Source organism: Tribolium castaneum, chromosome 1 (assembly GCF_031307605.1).
Source record: "Tribolium castaneum strain GA2 chromosome 1, icTriCast1.1, whole genome shotgun sequence".
NCBI lineage: Eukaryota > Metazoa > Arthropoda > Insecta > Coleoptera > Tenebrionidae > Tribolium > Tribolium castaneum.
This window is the reverse complement of record NC_087394.1, coordinates 32,505,309-32,524,766: the sequence shown is the minus strand read 5'-3', so window position 1 is coordinate 32,524,766 and position 19,458 is coordinate 32,505,309. Positions and strand designations below refer to the sequence as shown.

Below are 19,458 nucleotides of genomic sequence, written 5' to 3'. Positions count from 1 at the left end.
TGATCACTATCATTTAACAAAGTTTTTTATTGATGCAAGATAAATCAATTAAACCTCTTTTATCTTTTAAGTATCATTGAGTTTAATTAGGCATTTATATTCAGTTTATTATTCGTTTGCAACTGAAATGGATAAATAGTTTATTACTTAATATTTTTCTAACTTTTTGGAAACACTAGTGAGAAAATTATTTCTCAACAAAAGCGTGAACGCAAAATTAGACTTTTATAAAAAATAATAAACAAAATTGTTTCCTTTTCCCTCACAGATTAGTTTAACTTTATATTAAATATTTGTAACCGAATCGATTAATTTATTTTATTCTTCGACACTGTCAAAATTTACGGTTTTTCTCCTGTGTAAGGAAGTTTTGACAACTGTTTGGCATTTCTCAGTACGAAACGTCAGATTATTTTTAACAAATTTAAAGCAATTTTAAGCCTTGCTGAGTCTATTTCGAAGAATAAAATGTTGTATTCAACTCGTTTTTGTGTAAATCGGTTCATTTATTTCGCCTCGTGGATGATAAACCACTCGTTTTCACTCGTGGTTTAAAAATCCACTCGTGAAATAAAGCGTCCGATTTACACTCAAACTCATTAAATAAATAACTATTACAAAAAAAAATTAAGTTGAAATAGAATGCCTTAGCAACGCACAATTTTGATTCATTTGCTTAGATTTAAAATTTTCCGTTTTGAAACTTTATTTAGAGAAACATTTTTTGTATAAAGAAACACCGTCTTGTTTCCGAAAAATACATAGAAAAAATTCGAGGCTTTGTTATCAGCAGCAGCAATCACTCGTAGTTGTGACTTAATACTTGAATGCGAAATTTTTATTGTAAAAATTCTCTTATCACTTATTGTAAAAATGTTGCATTTGACAATGATTTAGCATTGCTCATGTAGTCACAGTTCTAATTTGTGTAAAATTCGCTCAATGAACAAGTATTGCAAGTTAGTTTCACGTCTTAATCAACACATGCGCATAAAAGATATTTTAAAATTTTTTGCGCTCAGAAGTGAGTATATTTTATTTTTTATGAAATAAGTGCGTTCCATTCGATTCGAAAACAGTGGCAAAGAGATAAATAAAACATGAGTCATTTGCAATTAGAATTGGTCAAAACACGTAACTGCAAATTTTAATTAACTTTTTTAATAATCTAATAAGTAGTAGATAAAAATCACGGTACAAAATTACTCATGCGCTCTGCTGATTATGTATTCTGCATATGCTAACACGTGACTACATACCTCAGTGCTACCACAGCTTCGTGACTTTATTTCAACATGTCTGAAGAAATAGCACAAGGTACAATTTAACGTTCGTTTCCTTTACGTTTCGTTGATGTTTTGACTTTAAATCGTGACAAATGTCTGGCTTTAAACCTCTGTGATTTATCCTTGTAATGCCTACTGTCTGTATCACTTGTCTGTCTGAACTGGGCCCAAGGATGGACGTCTTCACTATCATCAACTTCAACCTCATCCAGCCACGTCTTGTACCTCATCTGGAATATTCTAAATCCCTTTTGGAAAAATCCACTTTGCGATAATGTATTTTCCTACAAATTAAAATTGCAATGACAGTAAATCTGAAGTGGCTTAAGTGATAAAATCTTGAATGGAAAAATAATCACCTTATCATTTGAGATATCTTTGCACTTCTTTTTAAAATCGTGCAAACATTCCATAAACTTCTTATTCGGCTTCACGTTCTCTCGCAAACTAATTTCCATTATTTCAAGTACGTAGGGGAAGTTTTTGTGGTAGCAAGCCTGGTGCAGCATCGCCCCCAAAATTTCAGTATTTAGCCTAAAGTTATAAAATAGTTATTTAATTAATGAAATCGTCAAGTACTCAAATATCATTATTTAGGTCCAGAACCGTCCACAAAATGTTCAATTTCAATTTTTTATAAGAAATTATATGACTTCCAAACACTAAAGTAGTTGAACCAAAATTACAGTCGAACAAAGTGAAAATTACGCCTCAATAAACCAGTTCCTGCTGGTAACATCCTTCAGGAGTCAGTTTACAGAATGCGAAATTAAAATTTAATTCAGAATTAAATTAAATACAATTAAGTTGCCATTTATTTTGCACTGATTAACGTCAAGTTAAATTAAAATGTAAATTTTTTAGTGAAAAGTTTAACAACCATGTCATCATTTTTTTCTGTCTTATCGGTTTAACTTTATTCATCAATGTTTAGTCAGGCGTCATTTTCATTTTGTCCGCCTGTACACTTTATATAATCGAGTAAATCTGCTAAAAATATTTACTGTATCTCAAAAACTAATGAATACACAGAAATCAGCATTTATTTAATTTAATTAATTAAAAATATTACTAGGGTGTTAATAATTAGTTGAAATTTTAGTATCTTTAGTGTCAAATGAACGATTCTTAAATGATGTTTTGAGGAAAAAATACGTAAAAAAATTGGTTTTGTCCCCAAATTAGATAAGTAACGTAATTTTGATTAAAGGCATGGTACAAAAAATTTCAACTTTACGGGCTGTTTAAAAAAAAAGTTTTATGTTTGAGCTACCTATATGAGTGTGCTTCCATTTCTTTCAGTAATTCTAAAGCCTCTTCTTTAGTTTTACAACCCAGCGATAAAACCCCATACGTTATCAAATTTGGTCGATAGTTATATTTTTTCATGTCGTTCAAAACGGCCTAAAATCATCAAAATGAGACAGGAAATTTTCATTTTATTTATTCCTGCCTTTGCGCTTTCATAATCAAACCGCATACTCCTCTTCTTAATCAACATATTGAAAAAGTCAATGTCCGGCTTAACCCCAAGTCTTTTCATTTCTCGTAAGAGCTCTTTCTCAGCAGCTTCACTTCCAGGTAAGCAGTCCAAAAGTTGGGTAAACGACTTAATATCAGGCGTGCAACCACTCTCCGTCATATTCCCCAAAAAACCCCTCAAACCCCCAACTAGCAGCAACCTATCCTCAGGCTTGGTAATTTCAGACAACGAAATAATATTCCCTAGATGGGGCACTCTTGCCATGAGATTCGGGCGGCAATGGTCGACTTCGCCCACTAATTCGTTACTTTGGATCAAACATTTGCCATCGTTTGAGCCCTCTAGCAACAATTTATTGTCACCGCCACTCAACCGCAGATTTTTTTTTAAAATTATTTGCAACGTTTCGTTCGTAACTTCCAAATTACCAAGCCCGCAGTCACGAACACACCTCAAGATTAAGTTGTAAGTGTACAAGTTTGGCGCAATTCGCTTGTCTACCATTTTGCGCCAGAGCAACAAAGCGTGGCGAAAGCCCGCTTCCCTGTCCTGGATGCAAGCTTGCAGCAGGAAGTTCATCGTATCTCCGGTGATTTTGACTTTTTTCGCGGCCATTTCGTCAACTAATTTGAACGCAGCTGGGAGGTCACCACAGCGCCCGAACGCTTTGATCATGGCGTGATAATTTGTGTCGTTCGGTTCGTACATTTTCTCTATCATTATGTTTTGCAGCTTTCGGGCTCTGGTTAGGCCGTCTTCTGGCCAGGGGCTGTTGGCACAGGCGTTGAACAACGCTGTGTACGTGCCAGCTGTGATTTTCAAGCCGCGTTTTTTCATCTGGTTGTAGACAGAAAACGCCTTTTTCGTGTACCCCACACGGCCGCAAGCGCCGATTAATAAATTGTAGATGTAATTTTCTGGCTTGACTTTGTCTTCCTTGATCATTTTCACCTCAACCACGTCGATTGCTTCCTTGATTTTGTGTTGCTTGATCAGTGCTTTTATCATGTCGGCGTACTGTTTTGTGCTTTGCCGTTTCAAGGGGATTGTTTTTTCGGACCAGTCCTTTTCCTCTTCCAGGTCTTTTTCGTAAATTTCCTCCCTTTCTTCGGGGTCGCCAAAGGTGTCAGGGTCATTTTTGAGACGTACTAAAAACTCCTGCTCGGTTTTTTCTTGTGGAATATTTGCAGCATGTGAGAATAATCGTGTGTTGGAGGTTAGAACTTCGGTTTGGGCATTTTCCCGAAATTTACAGTTTAGCAGGTGTGGGTATTGCTTAATATTTAGCAATGTATTTGCTTTTTGTGGCTTGCCACTTTTTACGGCTTGTTGTGCCAGAAATTTTAATAATTTTAAACGATACATTTAATTTTTTGCTTCCATAACCTCAAAACACAATTGCTGACAATTGACAGGTTCCAGCTGTGCCAACACATGAGGCAAAAAATTCAAAATATTTTTTTCAATAATAATTAAATTGTCGTTTTGGAGATAAGGTAGTCTTAAAGATAAGATTATAATTAGTCTTCTTAAAGACATTAATATTTTTTGTATAAAAATTATCTGGTTTAACAATAAAATGTAGTTTTTTTCATATTATTACAGGAAAAGACTGATACTTGCCTTATTTTCTCTATTTTTAATAGTTTTGCTTCATAAGAATTTTACCGGGAGTGAGTATAGTAATTAATGCGTTTCAAGGTTGGCGCACATGCGACGTCGGGCGTCGCGACGTTGGTCGTCGATTTTAGCAATGACGTAGCAATATTAACGTTAAAATCACCTTCACGACCTCAAAGAAACTGCGGTATTAGAGTTAATTCAAGAATTTAATCACAAACGAGAGACATATTACATAATTTATTTGGGTAACATAAATTTATTAATTTTAATTTATTAATGTCTTTTCTGACTTTAAAGGTAATATGTCAAGAGTAATTTTCTTAAAATTCTGGCGTCAGAATATTTATTGTTTGCTGCAAATTTGAGCTATCATAAATATGACTGGTAAGAACCTAACATTTATACACGTAATTTAGTTTTTTCATCAGTAAAACAAGTTGGAGACTGTTACATAACAGTCAGTGCGTTTCTTAATTCTAATTTTGATTCACATTTTGTTCTTGTATTTTTAATAAAAGAGGCGTTTGGCAACAGCTTAATTTTCGGCAGTTTTTTTTTCTGCTCCTTCTGCAGCTGCAAAAGACGTTATTTAACAAACTGACTTTACTTAATTTATTTAAAAGCAGTTTGTTGTGACTAGGATTGTGACCAATATTGTTTTATTTGTAACGAGAATTCACATTCCTTAAACTAGGCACAAGCGAAAGAACGATATTTTACATAAATACAAAGATAAATGACAGTTTGTTCAGATGATATGGACTATTATATATTTAAATATTTTAATAAAAGAAATGTGTCATGTTTGGGGAAACGCTCTTTGAATTTTCCTCCAACGGTAGGTGAATTGGATTGACCTTTGACCCTTGCTTTGACCGTTTTTGCACAAAATGGCAATAGAATTACATTACATAACGTCAGAACCAGAATAGACCAATTGATTTTAAGCTGAACTTGTAGTGCAATTATTATAGCACTTAGCACCTACATTCCGAAATAATTACCTAAAAAATGCAGTAATGAATGAATTAATTTTTTGCGAATCCAAAAAAGCATGAATTAATCTCTGCAGGAAAATATTCATTCCCCGACTGCAGAATGAATTGAAGTGTGAGATTTATACAGTGGGAGAAATTGGCTATAAAAAAGTTAATAAAATAATGCTCGGGGTGAAAAGTTTATTTAGAGTGGACGATGATCCTAATTAATTTTTGTTCGAAGGTTAGTGACTAGTGTTCGAGTAACATTTGAATAAATATTTGCCTAAGAATTTGTCTTTTAATTTTTTGAATTCTCACAACTGTTATGTTTATTTCTGCTCGTCTGCTCGTCAGCCTTGAAATACTAATATTTCCTTTAATTGATGTTTTATGTTTACCAACCGTGCCTACGAATGGTGTTTAGAGTCATGTTTTAATCTGCAATGTCATAATTTTTGTAAACGTAATCAGCAATTTGCCCAAAATCATAACATAATGTTCGAAGGTGCGTAAATGCAACGTATTACTTTGATTTTTCGAAGGGTAAGTATATTTTTTAATTATTCAACTCCATTTATTTATATTTCAAGTATTCAGAACTGGGTCAAAACGCATTATGTACTCACTTTATTTTATTTAAAAGGCTTTGTTTGTGGAGCAATCAAATGCAAACATTTTTTAATTGGGTCAAAGATGTGTAGGTACTTTTTTCGAGGAAAGCGAATTAATTTAATTCTAAAAAGCATTTTGTTTATCTTTGTGATGCGTAGTCGTATTTTTACGTTTTTATTTGTACATAAATATTTGAAATTTTCGGAATTACTGCAAACTCTTACTCCGTATTTTGTTACAAAATTGTTTACACGTTCTATTGACCAGCTGAAATAATAAAAAAAAGGTATAATTTTTATTAAGCTGCACGTCTTGCAAATAACTCGTGTCCAACATTTGTGATCTCTATTTTTGTTTGTTACAGAACGGATTATTTAAAGTATTCCCTCCACTGTACAAATTAAAATAAACTATTTTACCAATTTGTTTTTTATTTCCGCTATTCACTGACAACAATAGTTTATCTTTCTCCGTGCCGCTGTTGTAAAAACAAATCGCTGATAAGTAAAATTTTGAACAAGCTATTGATTTACAAAATGTTTCCACACTCGTTTTGTTTGTGGAGAGATAAATACTCGTACTGTTCCTCTTTTAGATAAGCTGTCTCAGCTGTTTTGTAAACGCGATATGTTAGTAGACGATAGACTTTCACCATGTTCCAATATCTATTAATTCTCTCTCTCACGAGTTACATAAATGCTGCAGAGACTCCCATCATTGGGATTTTATCCCAAGAAGCTTATTTAGTTAAGGATGCTTATCCAGACGCCGACAGCTTCATCGTAGCTTCTTACATAAAAATCCTCGAAAGTAGCGGTGCTCGAGTTTTGCCCATTTGGTAAACAGTCCCATATTTCTAATACTTTGAATTGCCAAATCTATTTTCCAGGATCGGCCAAGATGCGGCTTATTACGAACGGGTGGTGAATTATACCAACGGGTGAGTTTGTGCTAAATAATCAGTAATCACCATAACTCCATAATTAACCAGCATTCTATTTCCCGGCGGAGGGACCTACTTTAATGAGACGGGAGGTTATGGCGAGGCAGCAAAACAGCTTTATGAATTAGCCGTCAAAACTAACGAGAAGGGAGTTCATTACCCTCTGTGGGGCATATGTTTGGGTATGCAGGTGCTGATGTATGGGGCGGTGGGCAGGGACATCCGAGGCAATTGCCAATCGAAGGACGTAGCTTTGCATCTGGAGTTTGTCGCAGGTTAATTTTTTTTAATTGTGTTGAAATTTTGATCATTTTTGTCCTGGTTTATTGTCCCGGTTAACTCGGAGGGATTTGTTCTTGCTGTCCTAATTAAAGGACATACACGAGACTTCGTGAGGTGAAACAAAAGATAAACATGTCGTGGTGTTTGACCTTTGCCTGTAATTAGTTATTACGTTCTTCCGACTTGGACTAGAAAGCAAATTATTGCCACCTACCTGCAATATTACACTGCATTATTTACCCTCTTCGTTGCTACTAAATTTTAGCAACTTCCTTATTTCCCGTGCTTTTACGAGTGTGTTTGAGAACAACACAAGTTTTTATTTGGGGGTTTAATTGGCGTACGCATTTAATTACATTTATTTATAATTACACAATTAATTACATAACAAATTCAAGCCTATAGTAGCTGTGTTATTACGTTGCATGCGTTTTATTAAATAACGCAATCAAGTCGATAATTTATTGAATTATTACCAACAATTACAATGTTGTTAAGCTGCTAGGCGTAAATATTGAACACAATAAAATAAAAATCGAAAGTTGTATTTTCCCGGCGCATCCACCATTTTTGACATACAAGGGGAAAGTCCATTATCATTATTAGCTCTATTTTACATTAATTTTTATAAACTTAAGACGTATTAATTATAACTATTTATTGCCTAATAATTTAAAAATTATTATTAGTTCCTAGAATTGTGGAAAGAAAGAAAGAAAAAAAAGCGAATAAAATTTGTGACTAAAAGTTTTTGTTCGGAAAATGCAAATGATGTTTGAAATATTTTCCAGGTTATGAGGAGAGTAAGTTATTTTCCAAAGCGCCGTCCCAGCTGCTCGAAAACTTGAAAACCAAAAACTTGACCTACAACTACCACCGCTACTGTATCTTTGAAGATGTTTTAAAAAATAACAATTTATTAACGGACTGGCGAATCATTTCAAAAAATAAGGACACCAATGGCTTGGAATTTGTTTCGTCGATGGAACATGTGAATTATCCATTCTTTGGAACGCAGTTTCATCCGGAGAAAAACCCCTTCGAATTTAAGAAAACGGCAGTCCCTCACTGCCCAGAAGCGGTGGAACTTGCCCAGTATTTTGGAAACTTTTTTGTCGATGAAGCTAGGAAAAACAACCACACATTTGGGGACAAAAAAGTGGAGGAGGCTTCGCTGATTTACAATTTTAATCCCGTGTACAGTATCTACAACACGTCTTATGAGCAACTGTATTTGTTTTATAAGCAAGACTATAACAGAAACTTGTTGTAGACTGATTGATTTTTTGTGTTGGTTTTAATTGTTGAAATAAAAGACTGTTGATGTATGGGTTTTTTTATTCATTTACTTTATTTTTTGTTGCGCGAAAGTGAAAGAAATGTGGAATTTTTGAAATAAAATATTTTGTAGTGACGGACTTTGTCAGGATAATGCACGCGGCTTGGAGAATAAGCGTGTTTGAGATCGTGCTTCAAGCTGATATCGCTCTCAGATGTCCGTGGGTAGGTGTTTGTGTTTATGTGGCACAGCCATGTGATTTTATTGTAAGAAAGCTTTTGTTCACCAAAACACTTTCTTGATGATGTCGTTATCATTGTCATTAGGTTCATCAAGAATGCACTTTGATTAATAAACGCTGGTTTGTTATTGCAACCCAGGCGATATTTATTTTACAAGAAAAAGTTAATGGCCTTTAAATTTCTGTTTTATCTAAGTCTTGTTTGTTTACTTAAAATATTTGCTTTCATAATATTTATCACACATACACGAACTCGCATTAACGCTTTGTTGGAACTATTGCAAAAGCTTTTTTTGGCTAAAACTATCGATAATTGTTTTAAAACGAGCAAAATAATATTCCTAATACAAACGAAATTGCAATGCTGCTAAAATCCAACATTGAGATTCCATTATCCTTAAAGCAGCTCCTTAAGTTTGTGCAGCTTGTTTGCAAGTTGTTATTACTGGCTTGAAGCACAATGAACAATCTTTACGTACTATTTTTTTGAATGCATTGGCTCAGGAAGCTGATTGTTATAACTCGCCCCATTATTTCATATTCAAATTACACATCGACATGTAAAGTGGTTTTTAATTAAAAGTTGAACCGATTTACATGCGGAAATAAAGCCTTTTAATTTCCTGTTTTGCGTCATAATTTGGACACACCACACAATGAAAGTGCAGTAATAATGTATCTGATATTTTTAACAAAATCGTAATTATGTAACACTTTTGCAACACATGTTTGTCAAAAAGTTAAAAGCGCTTCTATGGAAAGTTATGAAACCACTCCACTTTTGTATATTGTTAACAGGTGTTTTTAGTATTTTTAGAAATTTATTTAAAAATTTGGCTTTGTCGGAACATTTTACCCAATTAAGTGTTTGAGTTCGATTTGCGATATGTAAACAGCCGTCTGTATTAAATTTTAAATGCATGCAGCAAAGGGTGGTGTTTGTGGAATATCCCCAACTTGTGCACGTTGAAAATAAGCTGTGAAAATTTCATAAAAGGATTGTTTACACTAGATTGGCCATACCAGTAATTAGTGGCGCAATTTAGCAGTTAAAATAGCCTCCAGCTACTGTTGACAAGAATAAGTTGTTTACGTAGTCAGACGTTATAAGTACAGTTGACCCTGGTCGGGGGCTATTATCTGCGCGTATGGAAAATGCTCGATTTCAATTTACTAAAATTTCTTGAATTTTTTGTTGAAATTACATAATTTGCACAGCCGTTTTTACAAAAATAGAAGACATGTCGGGGTCAGATCTAACGTCTTCCACAGATATTAACTTACTCGGTTTATTCTTGTGAAGAATGGACTGAACACGTGGCTGACTGCAATTACATGTGCCTGATTTAAGCCTTAATGCTTTTCTGGAAGCACACTCGGATAAATGTCACTTCAACATTTCGTTTTTCTAATTACGTAAATTGGAGATTTGCCGAAAATGAGCCGAAGTGAGTAAATTTCTGGCACGTTACTCCAACACGTGATAACTCCTGAAGAAAGCGGCGTTATTTATAGGCGCAGTGTTAGAAGACGAGGTATTAATTAATAAGCGAAATCAATTAGACATCCGTGGTGGAGTAGGTAAAGGAAAAATACGTCACGTTTGTTGATCAGCATCCAAGGAAGTTTCGTGGGATAGATGAAAGCGTCACAAAGTCGACGCTTTGCGGGATCGTTGCAAACATAAACACGTGAACTTTGAACACGTTATTGATGCATCAAAAATGACGGCGGTTATAATTCACGTGAGATCTTCCACCAGTGCTTCCAGAAGCTTAGTTAATACCCTTTCCCTACTACATCCCCCAATTAATATTTGCTAAACAGAAACTAAATATCTAACCCCACCCCAGACCCAGTTACGTTTCCCATTCATTTTTCGAAATAATAAAGGAACCGTCTTATTGTCAACGGATTAAAATGTTACGTCACGTGTTACGAAGTCTGTTTTGCGTAGTTGACAAACCTTGTTGATTTGCATTGTCGTTTATTGAGTGAAACCTGCAAAGAACAGAGGCACTAGAGGGTAATCCAACAGAAAATGAAAACGCTAATGGAACTTCTTTAGAGAGCAATTAAGATAAAGCACGTTTTAATAGAGCAATAATATTTAACATTTTTTATAAATTTCTATGAATTTCGAACGCTTTAAGCCATTTTTTTTGTAATAAAATAATACATATTTATTCGTCCAAAAATTTCAATAAAGTAATTTCGTGTAACCACAATTTCCTCGTAATTAAATTTCCCGCATCTATAAACCTCACAAAAAGCCCACTTTATTTGCCAAAGTTTTAATTTGGAGGAACCGAGCGAGGAACCAACTTCGCTCTATTTTTTTTCCTTAACGGGGCTTTAATTTCCGCTTTCAATTAATTCATAATACTGGAAAAGCAATATGTTACTAATCTAATTTGAGCGTGTTGGGAATTTAAACTCCTTGTTAAGCTCTCCGCGGACAATGAACTTTTACGTTCTTAGCCTTGCTGCAGCGATTTTTATCTCCCATTCATGAATTATTGATAGATGCGATGAAAAGTTTGTGTTATTAAACGGCGTTAAACAACTGAATATCAATTTTAGGAGAAACTTGCTTCAGATTCTGCAAATGGTCTTTGAAAAAAAATTTCGTGATTGTTTTATTCGATTTTTTTCATTTTGAGCTCGAAAGTCAAGGTGACAAATTTTGTCATAGTGGAAAATTTTATTCAAGAAAAAAATTTATAACTCAAAAACTAAAAGTCGTAGAGCAATGCGGTTTATTCCATTGAATTAAGCGGCTCATTTTCTCTTTTGAACCAACTTTTAACAAAATGTAAAATTTTTAAATTTTTTGCTAAAAATTAAGACAAGCATTTTCTATAGTGGAAAATTTTATTCGACAAAAAAATATCATAACTCAAAAACTAAAAGTCGTAGAGCAATGCGGTTTATTCCATTGAATTCAGCGGCTCATTTTCTGTATTATACGAGTTTTTAACAAGATTTAAAATTTTCAAGTTTTTTGCTAAAAATTAAGATAAGCATTTTCTATGGTGAAAAATTTTATTCAACAAAAAAATTCATAACTCAAAAACTAAAAGTCGTAGAGCAATGCGGTTTATTCCATTGAATTCAGCTGCTCATTTTCTGTATTATACGATTTTTTAACAAGATTTAAAATTTTCAAGTTTTTTGCTAAAAATTAAGATAAGCATTTTCGATAGTGAAAAATTTTATTCAACAAAAAAATTCATAACTCAAAAACTAAAAGTCGTAGAGCAATGCGGTTTGTTCCATTGAATTAAGCGGCTCATTTTGTCTTTTGAGACCAACTTTTAACAAAATGTAAAATTTTTAAGTTTTTTGCTAAAAATTAAGACAAGCATTTTCTATAGTGGAAAATTTTATTCGACAAAAAAAAAATCATAACTCAAAAACTAAAAGTCGTACAGCAATGCGGTTTATTCCGTTGAATTTAGCGGCTTATTTTCTGTATTATACAAGTTTTTAACAAGATTTAAAATTTTCAAGTTTTTTGCTAAAAATTAAGATAAGCATTTTCTATATGAAAAATTTTATTCAACAAAAAAATTCATAACTCAAAAACTAAAAGTCGTAGAGCAATGCGGTTTATTCTATTGAATTCAGCGGCTCATTTTCTGTATTATACGATTTTTTAACAAGATTTAAAATTTTCAAGTTTTTTGCTAAAAATTAAGATAAGCATTTTCTATAGTGAAAAATTTTGTTCAACAAAAAAATTCATAACTCAAAAACTAAAAGTCGTAGAGCAATGCGGTTTATTCCATTGAATTCAGCGGCTCATTTTCTGTATTATACGATTTTTTAACAAGATTTAAAATTTTCAAGTTTTTTGCTAAAAATTAAGATAAGCATTTTCTATAGTGAAAAATTTTATTCAACAAAATAATTCATAACTCAAAAACTAAAAGTCGTAGAGCAATGCGGTTTGTTCTATTGAATTCAGCGGCCTATTTTCTGTATTATACCAACTTTTAACGAAATTTAAAATTTTAAAGTTTTTTGCTAAAATTAGTAAACCTTCAAGAAAGTGAAAAAATTAAATTTTTTTAAAATTCGTTCTATCACAGTTTTGCGGACTTATTTATACCTTTACAACCCTCTAAAGTTGTTAAACGTTCAAAAAAAGTCGATATATTCGATTTTTTGATGTTTGATTTTTCCAATTTTTGTCGCAATTTTGGTCGATTTCGGGTATCCGGAACATTTATCGAGCAATAACTCCGGAACTATTAGAGATAATCCTATGAAATGTATTGTCGTTGGAAAGCTCTTTTAATTATCTATCATTTTTAAAAAAGACCTTTGTTTTCCGACTAATAGTTTTCGAGAAAATTGCAAATAAAAGCAAAAATAGGTGAAATTTTAAAAAATTCATAACTAAAAAACTATTGGGAATTTGGCAGTTTTCTCGATGCCAATCGATTCCCCGGATCATTTTGCATGAGTGAATGGGATAAGAAACGATGAGATTACCATCAGTTTGTCTTTTTGTTCATTTGAATCATTTTGAAATGCTTCCATTTACTGCGCATTTATTATTTGTATTTTGCATCTATCATTTTTACAGGGCATTTATTAAAAATATTGCGTCGTTGTTGAGCTTGGTAGTTTGATGACAGAAAGTTGCAATATTAAGCACACTAATTAACTTTCCCCAGCATATGAACACTGAATGAACAAATAGGTGCATTGACATTTCAGTGTTTTGCTGGCACAGCAAGTGCGTCGCAAAAGCAATCTGTTCCCTTGCTTTGGTGAGGATTTATTCATGTACTTGTAAGGATAAGACGCTTTGATGTTTAATTTGCTTCGTTATTAAAGTTGCACTAGTGATTTATTACAGGTTAACAGTAATTTATAGATAATTTGGAACCCTTTGAGTAAAGTCAGTTCAGTAGTAGGTTTTTATGAAAACACAAAAGTAAAAGTGATACGTTAAAAGTCCTTGGCTTATTTAGATAATTGGAACAATTCTGACGTAAAATATAAATAAAGCTCAAGATGAACCTTTTGTTCGCAAATTATACTTGTCAAAAAATAATATATTGTTTTTAAGCTTTGGAAATTTGGATTCAGGATATAATTATAGTTGGAACAGAATGACACAGATTTCTTCTGTTTGTTGCTAAAATTTGACTTTTGATGAGTAAACAATTTTCTTTTCTTGTCAGAAATTGTCGCCACTTATTGATGGGCTGAAAGCAGTTTAACATAGTTTAAAAGTGGGTCAGAAAGAATCGTTCGTTCATTGGATTGGCCGCTCAAATGTGACGCATTTGCTAAAGGGTCATAACCCTGCTGTCAATGACGCACTGGACGGAAACATTGAACACCACCAACTGAAGGAATTAGCGGTTTGTGGATGACAAGCCCACATGTGTGTGTGGTCATGAGTAATACGTTCTGTGCCAATTACATGTGGAGGGTGTCAGTCAGCCTGTGGTAAAATTTCATTTATCCTGTATACCTGAGTGGATGGGATGTCAGATACAGAGTGTCCCAATAAACCAAACCTTTCACCATTTTTGAGAAGGCCATTCATTTGTAAATCCTAATTAAAAACTTTTAGTAGCTATACCTACACTGAAAATATTCGCATTTCAAAACTCCACGAGGTTAAAGTAACTTTTCCAATTGCTTGTTTACGTCGCTTGGAAGAACTTTTAATTTTATATTTTGATTGAAATCCCCCGTGCGTGATACTGCCGTATTTTTTAAGTCTTCAGTGTCTCGCAAAACTAGCTTTGATGCAACAAACAAGTATTTGTCGAACATTTATGCAGCCGATACGCAAAATGATGGTACACTTTTTGCTCGGGAAAAAACTATCTGGAAGTTTTCGAGATTCCAGACGAAGCTATAACAAGACGTTCGCAAAAACTGGGTGTAACAAACTCAATTCAATTTGCTTTTATTTTTACACAGCAAATTTTAACACAGTATTCAGTCTTCTGTCTAGTTGGTAATTCGCAACCAACATGAAAACTCGGATTAAATGTTACATAGCACTTATTACCCAGCAATTTTTTTTATTTTTATTTAACATTAACCAGCATTTAGACTATTTTTCGTAGCTTTTTATTGGTATCCGTTTTTACTGAGCGCATATTAAGTATACTAAAGGAGCAACTCTGAGAAATTTTACTTTTCCGGTGATAAATTTTAAAAAAATCATGTGTAGAAGAGCTTTTAATAACATACAATTAAGTCTTATGTTCATTATATTATTAAAAAATTATAATAAAATGATGAATTTAGTAGAATATTAACAAGGGGCTGTCTTAGTTGCGTTATATTATTATTAAAACTGAAATTAAACAAGGAGGACAAGTTTCAATTTTTTGGCAGGACAATTGCGTAATTTTTTTGGACATTATTTACTGAACTCAAAAAATGCGACTCCAGAAAAAGCATATTCTGTTTAATAAATAATAATGGATTGGAGCGAGTTTTTACTCTTGTATGTTTAGGACATGCACTTTTATTTGAATTAAAATAAACCACTGGCGTCATTAAATTAATGTTATACATTTGCCAAGCCGGAGAAAGGTCATACCTAACAGTCATAATGTGTGCAGATTTAGAAAAATTGCAATGCAAGTTCCATTATACATTATACAATTTAGGACTGTAAAATTCTGCGTGGTTCTGCAATTGATTCTCGTGTAGGAGCAGGAAGTGGAAGTGAAAAAAACATTCAGGTCATGATTTCCCGTTCCCAATTAGGAAGAGAATATTTTTCTTTTAGATTTCACGGTTGACACATCTAGTAAAGCCAACGATACTGGCAATTATTGGCTCCATAAATAACTTTGGTTCCTGTTTTGATCGTTTTTGATTATCCACCAACGTGGAGAGCTTAGTCCCTGGAAGTAATGAACTGATTGTGATGCGGTAGACAATCCTGGATGCTGCAAGGAAGAAAGGGGAACAGGCCACGCCAGGATCGACGACCCAATTCCGTAGTTCGTTGACTCCCGAGCTATATTTAGCCAGGGAATCGTCGGGAGCGGTAAACTCCGGGACGTGAATGAATTTGGAGGGGATGAAATTTCGGGTCACTAGGTCATTCCTGTGTTTGGTGCCTTGAATGATCTTTACGTCATGACTGCACAGATCGTTAAAACGCGCACTTATATGTGATTATCAATAAAAAGCGTGCCTTAAAAAATATTGCTTACTTTCCCACAGGAATTTCTATTCTTGCTAGATCAACAAACACTTTTATTAAAGACGTAATTTCAACTGCCACGAGATTTCACCGTTTTTTTCTTTTCAAATTCACCCACAACTGGATGGGGAGATGTAAAGAGAAAAGTCCTGTTGCCCACTTTTATAATTACTGGTTCCTGAGGGACACATTTCCCATTCATTTCTTTAAAAAAATTGAATTTGGCTGGTTGTCCGGGTTACCTAGTTGAGCGAAATGACGTCAGAAGGGGAATATAATGACGTCATGGGGAGATGTATAGCTCCCTCTGAAAGTAGGTCATCCCTTACAAAATCTAGGCCGGTGACCGGGCCGAGGTCGTTGGTATTTTGCTTGTTCGTATTTCAGGAATAAATCAGGAGTTATGTAAGAGATTAATGAAGCTGCATAAGATTTTCGTTGATAACGCAATTGTTTAATTTTTCCTAATATCACAAACAAAAATCGAGCAAGATTAATTTTTAAGAAGCCAAACTTATATAAAAGAAACTGAGCAAAAGTACAGAAGTCTTACACAAAGAAGTCATATTTTTTTGGTTGTAAATGTGTACCCACTTTTTCTGGTTTTCGACCCACATTTTCTGAAGGTGGCTACATATCCTTGAAAAAAATTAATGAATTTTTGCCTTCACAAAAGGATGAAAGCTTCACAACTATGGCAAAATACATGAGACATTGATTTTTAATATTTAAACGGAAATATTAATTTGGTAATTGAAGTTTGAAGATTTTTTCTGTTAATTCAGATTTTTTATTCCTTTGATTTATGTATAAATAATTATTGTTTTTATACTTTATTTTAAAAATCCTAGATGCGTCAAAAACATTCCGTAAGTAGTGAAAACTCAATTCTTTTGACCTAAATAATTTAAAAGCAGATGTAAATAACTGGGTATAAAGTTTTAGTTAAATTACTTATTTTCACCAAGACTTGAAACACTGAAATATTATTACAAGTACCATTATTTTTATGAAATTAAAATTAGTTTATAATACACATACATTTTTAATTTAATTACTTTGTTGTAAAATATACAGAGTAATTCATGTGAAAATACCAGCTTAAAGAACTTGAAAAATATTGCTCATTTACTTACTTAATTACAGTAATTATAGTTTCTATAAGCAGGTGTATAAATAAGTGAATTTTGATTTGATTATTTAAAACACGTGTAAACTGTTTGAATACTTCCGTTGTTCATTCATGACAATCGAAATTTAACTTCATTCAAATCTACGTCACTTTATAAACCTTTCTGAAACAATGCAAAAGATAAGGTTTGCGTTTAATGAAATACCCATAGTAGTATTCAAAGCTGCGCCTATTTATAGCAACACCAGCGGAACGTTTGTCTGATATTCTCTGAAAGAAACATTATATTCACTATGTAGGGTGTAGGTAGATGTAGGTGAGAATTAACAATTTGCGTCGTTAGAGTAAAAGTTTATATATCGAATTATTTGCACCACATACAAACAATACTGAGAGCACAGTTATTATTTCACCCTTTCATTTGCATCAGTTGTTGATAAATCCGACACCACTAGAAAAATGTAAACAAAAATTCCGGTCAAAACCCGGTAAAGTGAAATGTTATTTGGATAAAAATTGGATGGATTGGCTAAAAAACGTGTTAATGCGATGTATGATGTAATTCGCGTCCGCTGAAAGCTCTTAAGTGTGTTAAATGTGGAAATAAACAAATTATTTTTTGCTTACTTCAATCATGTAAATTTGAACGGGGAAATTCAATTGAACGGGGGTAAAGGTCGTTAAACTTTGAAATTCTGGTGGTAAAGTGAGTTTTTATTTTGTCAAAGAAAAGTTGGATTTATATTCTTGGCGAATGAAAATAAATGGAATTAAGTATTTATGCCATGGTTTCCTGGTCATCTAATTAGTCCCCAGAATTATACTCCATCAAAGTCTTCTTACTACTTCATACGTAATTATTCGGTTCGATTTTAATTCGTGTAAAACAATGACTATTGTGTCAGTGGTGTACTAATGAAGTGCAATTTATTACACAAATCTGTTTTTCATCAGTTGCAGACTGCATTCATGGCATGGAGGTGTGACATTAACTGAGAGAAATTTCCGCTGAAATGCTGACAATAATTATATAGTAGAAATTTCCAATTTCGATAAACGGAGACATGTGCTTTGCAGTGGGTGTTTATGAATTATACCCGTTTTAAGCATTTTGTTCTAAAGCTTCGCGTAGAATTGAGACATTTTTATAGTTTCAGTAGTTGTTTTAATGTCGAGTGACTGCATGTGAGTAAAAATTGACAGTAAATTGAATTCACCAAAGCGGTTTTAATGGTTTCATAACGCTGAAAATGCTACAGGTAATAATTCTGTTGGTCATTGAGAATCGATTGAAAAAATTTCTTGAGTAGAAATAATTAAAAGGTTTGTGGTACCTGTTATATTAAAATTAAAAATCTGAGGGCTTCTTAATTTACGATTAAATTGTCATTTGAAAATGCATTGTAAAATAACTTAATCCTGTATTAAATTTTAATTTATCTTCTATAAGCCGGCCCTTAAAGTTCTATCCAGAATTATAATCACTAATCAGAGTGCAGATTCGGGATAAAGCACGCAATCTATGGCGTGGGTGGAAAAATTCTCTCGCAAATGGTCTGAAAATTGATTATTTTGATAAGTTAAGGCAATATTTTTTGAACGGCGATCTTTATTATTGCAGAAACGTTGAAATAAGTGGTATAAATGTTGGAGAAACCTTTGTTGAGAAAAACTTTTTATTGTACTCTATCTCTCACATTTTGTTTAGATATTTTAAATACAACTGATTTCAATTGAAAACACGAAAAAACTTGGCTAAACTTATTTAACTATAAAACTTTAAAATAATTAAAAAAAAAATTATAAACTAAAGATTGTTCGTCGTAACAATTTTCTTTATATGACAATCATTGAAAATGGCTCATATTAGACGTCCTGAAGCAAGAAATCAGAAACAATAAATAAAATTGGAGTTTACTGAATTCAGATTTACTGAATTATAATGTTTGGCTAATACCTTTTATGTTAATGAAACGAAAATTCAAAATAAAGAACTTCCATTCTAACAAAGAGATTTCACTTTTTTGAAAAAAATCCTGATAAATTTCGACAAATTAACTTGGTTTTCAAGAATAGAACAAACCACTCTACTCTTTAAGTTGAAAACACAATTATGTGTGCAGAGGTTTTCTCTGAAAAGAGCTTGAAAACTGACGTAAATGACTATTTTCACCCGTAGAATAAGGTTTTTTCAAGAGATTTTGTTTTGGTAGATACATTTTAATTGGTGTTATAAATGTTGAAATAAATATTTTTTTAATACAAAAACATTTCTTCGGATACTTTGACAAGTGCCTTTTTGGGATAAATGATGATAGAATATTAACTGGTGATTTCTAAAGTCACGACTCATCAGGAAATTTAAGAAGAATGAAAATATTTTTATTTAGAAATTGTTT

At 33.0% G+C, this 19,458-nt stretch overlaps 2 protein-coding genes across 9 annotated transcripts; one reads left to right on the top strand and one right to left on the bottom strand.

Annotated features, from left to right (window-relative positions):
* The first annotated feature begins 885 nt into the window (after nucleotides 1-885).
* LOC659635 (gamma-glutamyl hydrolase) lies at nucleotides 886-8,537 on the top strand. 8 transcript variants are annotated; one of them, XM_008197990.3, is made up of 6 exons: nucleotides 4,483-4,637; nucleotides 4,690-4,776; nucleotides 6,690-6,822; nucleotides 6,874-6,924; nucleotides 6,976-7,202; nucleotides 8,001-8,537. In XM_008197990.3, exons 2-6 carry the CDS (start codon nucleotides 4,770-4,772, stop codon nucleotides 8,480-8,482), a joined length of 900 nt encoding a protein of 299 aa, XP_008196212.1. In that variant the 5' UTR covers nucleotides 4,483-4,637; nucleotides 4,690-4,769; the 3' UTR covers nucleotides 8,483-8,537. The 8 variants fall into 8 exon arrangements, with proteins under 8 accessions (XP_015833174.1, XP_064215863.1, XP_015833175.1 ...); XM_064359792.1 differs by having other exon boundaries at nucleotides 6,580-6,822; XM_015977688.2 differs by lacking the exons at nucleotides 4,483-4,637; nucleotides 4,690-4,776 and adding an exon at nucleotides 886-1,024.
* LOC659708 (uncharacterized protein) lies at nucleotides 1,140-4,216 on the bottom strand. The gene is made up of 4 exons (XM_965986.4): nucleotides 2,740-4,216; nucleotides 2,560-2,690; nucleotides 1,646-1,820; nucleotides 1,140-1,570 (listed from the first exon to the last, which is right to left on the bottom strand). The coding sequence occupies exons 1-4, from the start codon at nucleotides 4,132-4,134 to the stop codon at nucleotides 1,325-1,327; spliced, it is 1,947 nt and encodes a 648-aa protein (XP_971079.1). The 5' UTR covers nucleotides 4,135-4,216; the 3' UTR covers nucleotides 1,140-1,324.
* Nucleotides 8,538-19,458: the final 10,921 nt, after the last annotated feature.

Coding starts and splice junctions, on each gene's coding strand:
- LOC659708 (XM_965986.4), bottom strand. CDS start 4,134: ATGTATCGTTTAAAATTATTAAAATTTCTGGCACAACAAGCCGTAAAA. Junction 2,691..2,739: donor TTGATTATGAAAGCGCAAAG/GCAGGAATAAAT, acceptor TGATGATTTTAG/GCCGTTTTGAACGACATGAA. Junction 1,571..1,645: donor AAGATATCTCAAATGATAAG/GTGATTATTTTT, acceptor TTTAATTTGTAG/GAAAATACATTATCGCAAAG.
- LOC659635 (XM_064359791.1), top strand. CDS start 5,763: ATGTTTACCAACCGTGCCTACGAATGGTGTTTAGAGTCATGTTTTAAT. Junction 5,878..6,689: donor TCATAACATAATGTTCGAAG/GTGCGTAAATGC, acceptor TAAATGCTGCAG/AGACTCCCATCATTGGGATT. Junction 6,925..6,975: donor GTGGTGAATTATACCAACGG/GTGAGTTTGTGC, acceptor ATAATTAACCAG/CATTCTATTTCCCGGCGGAG.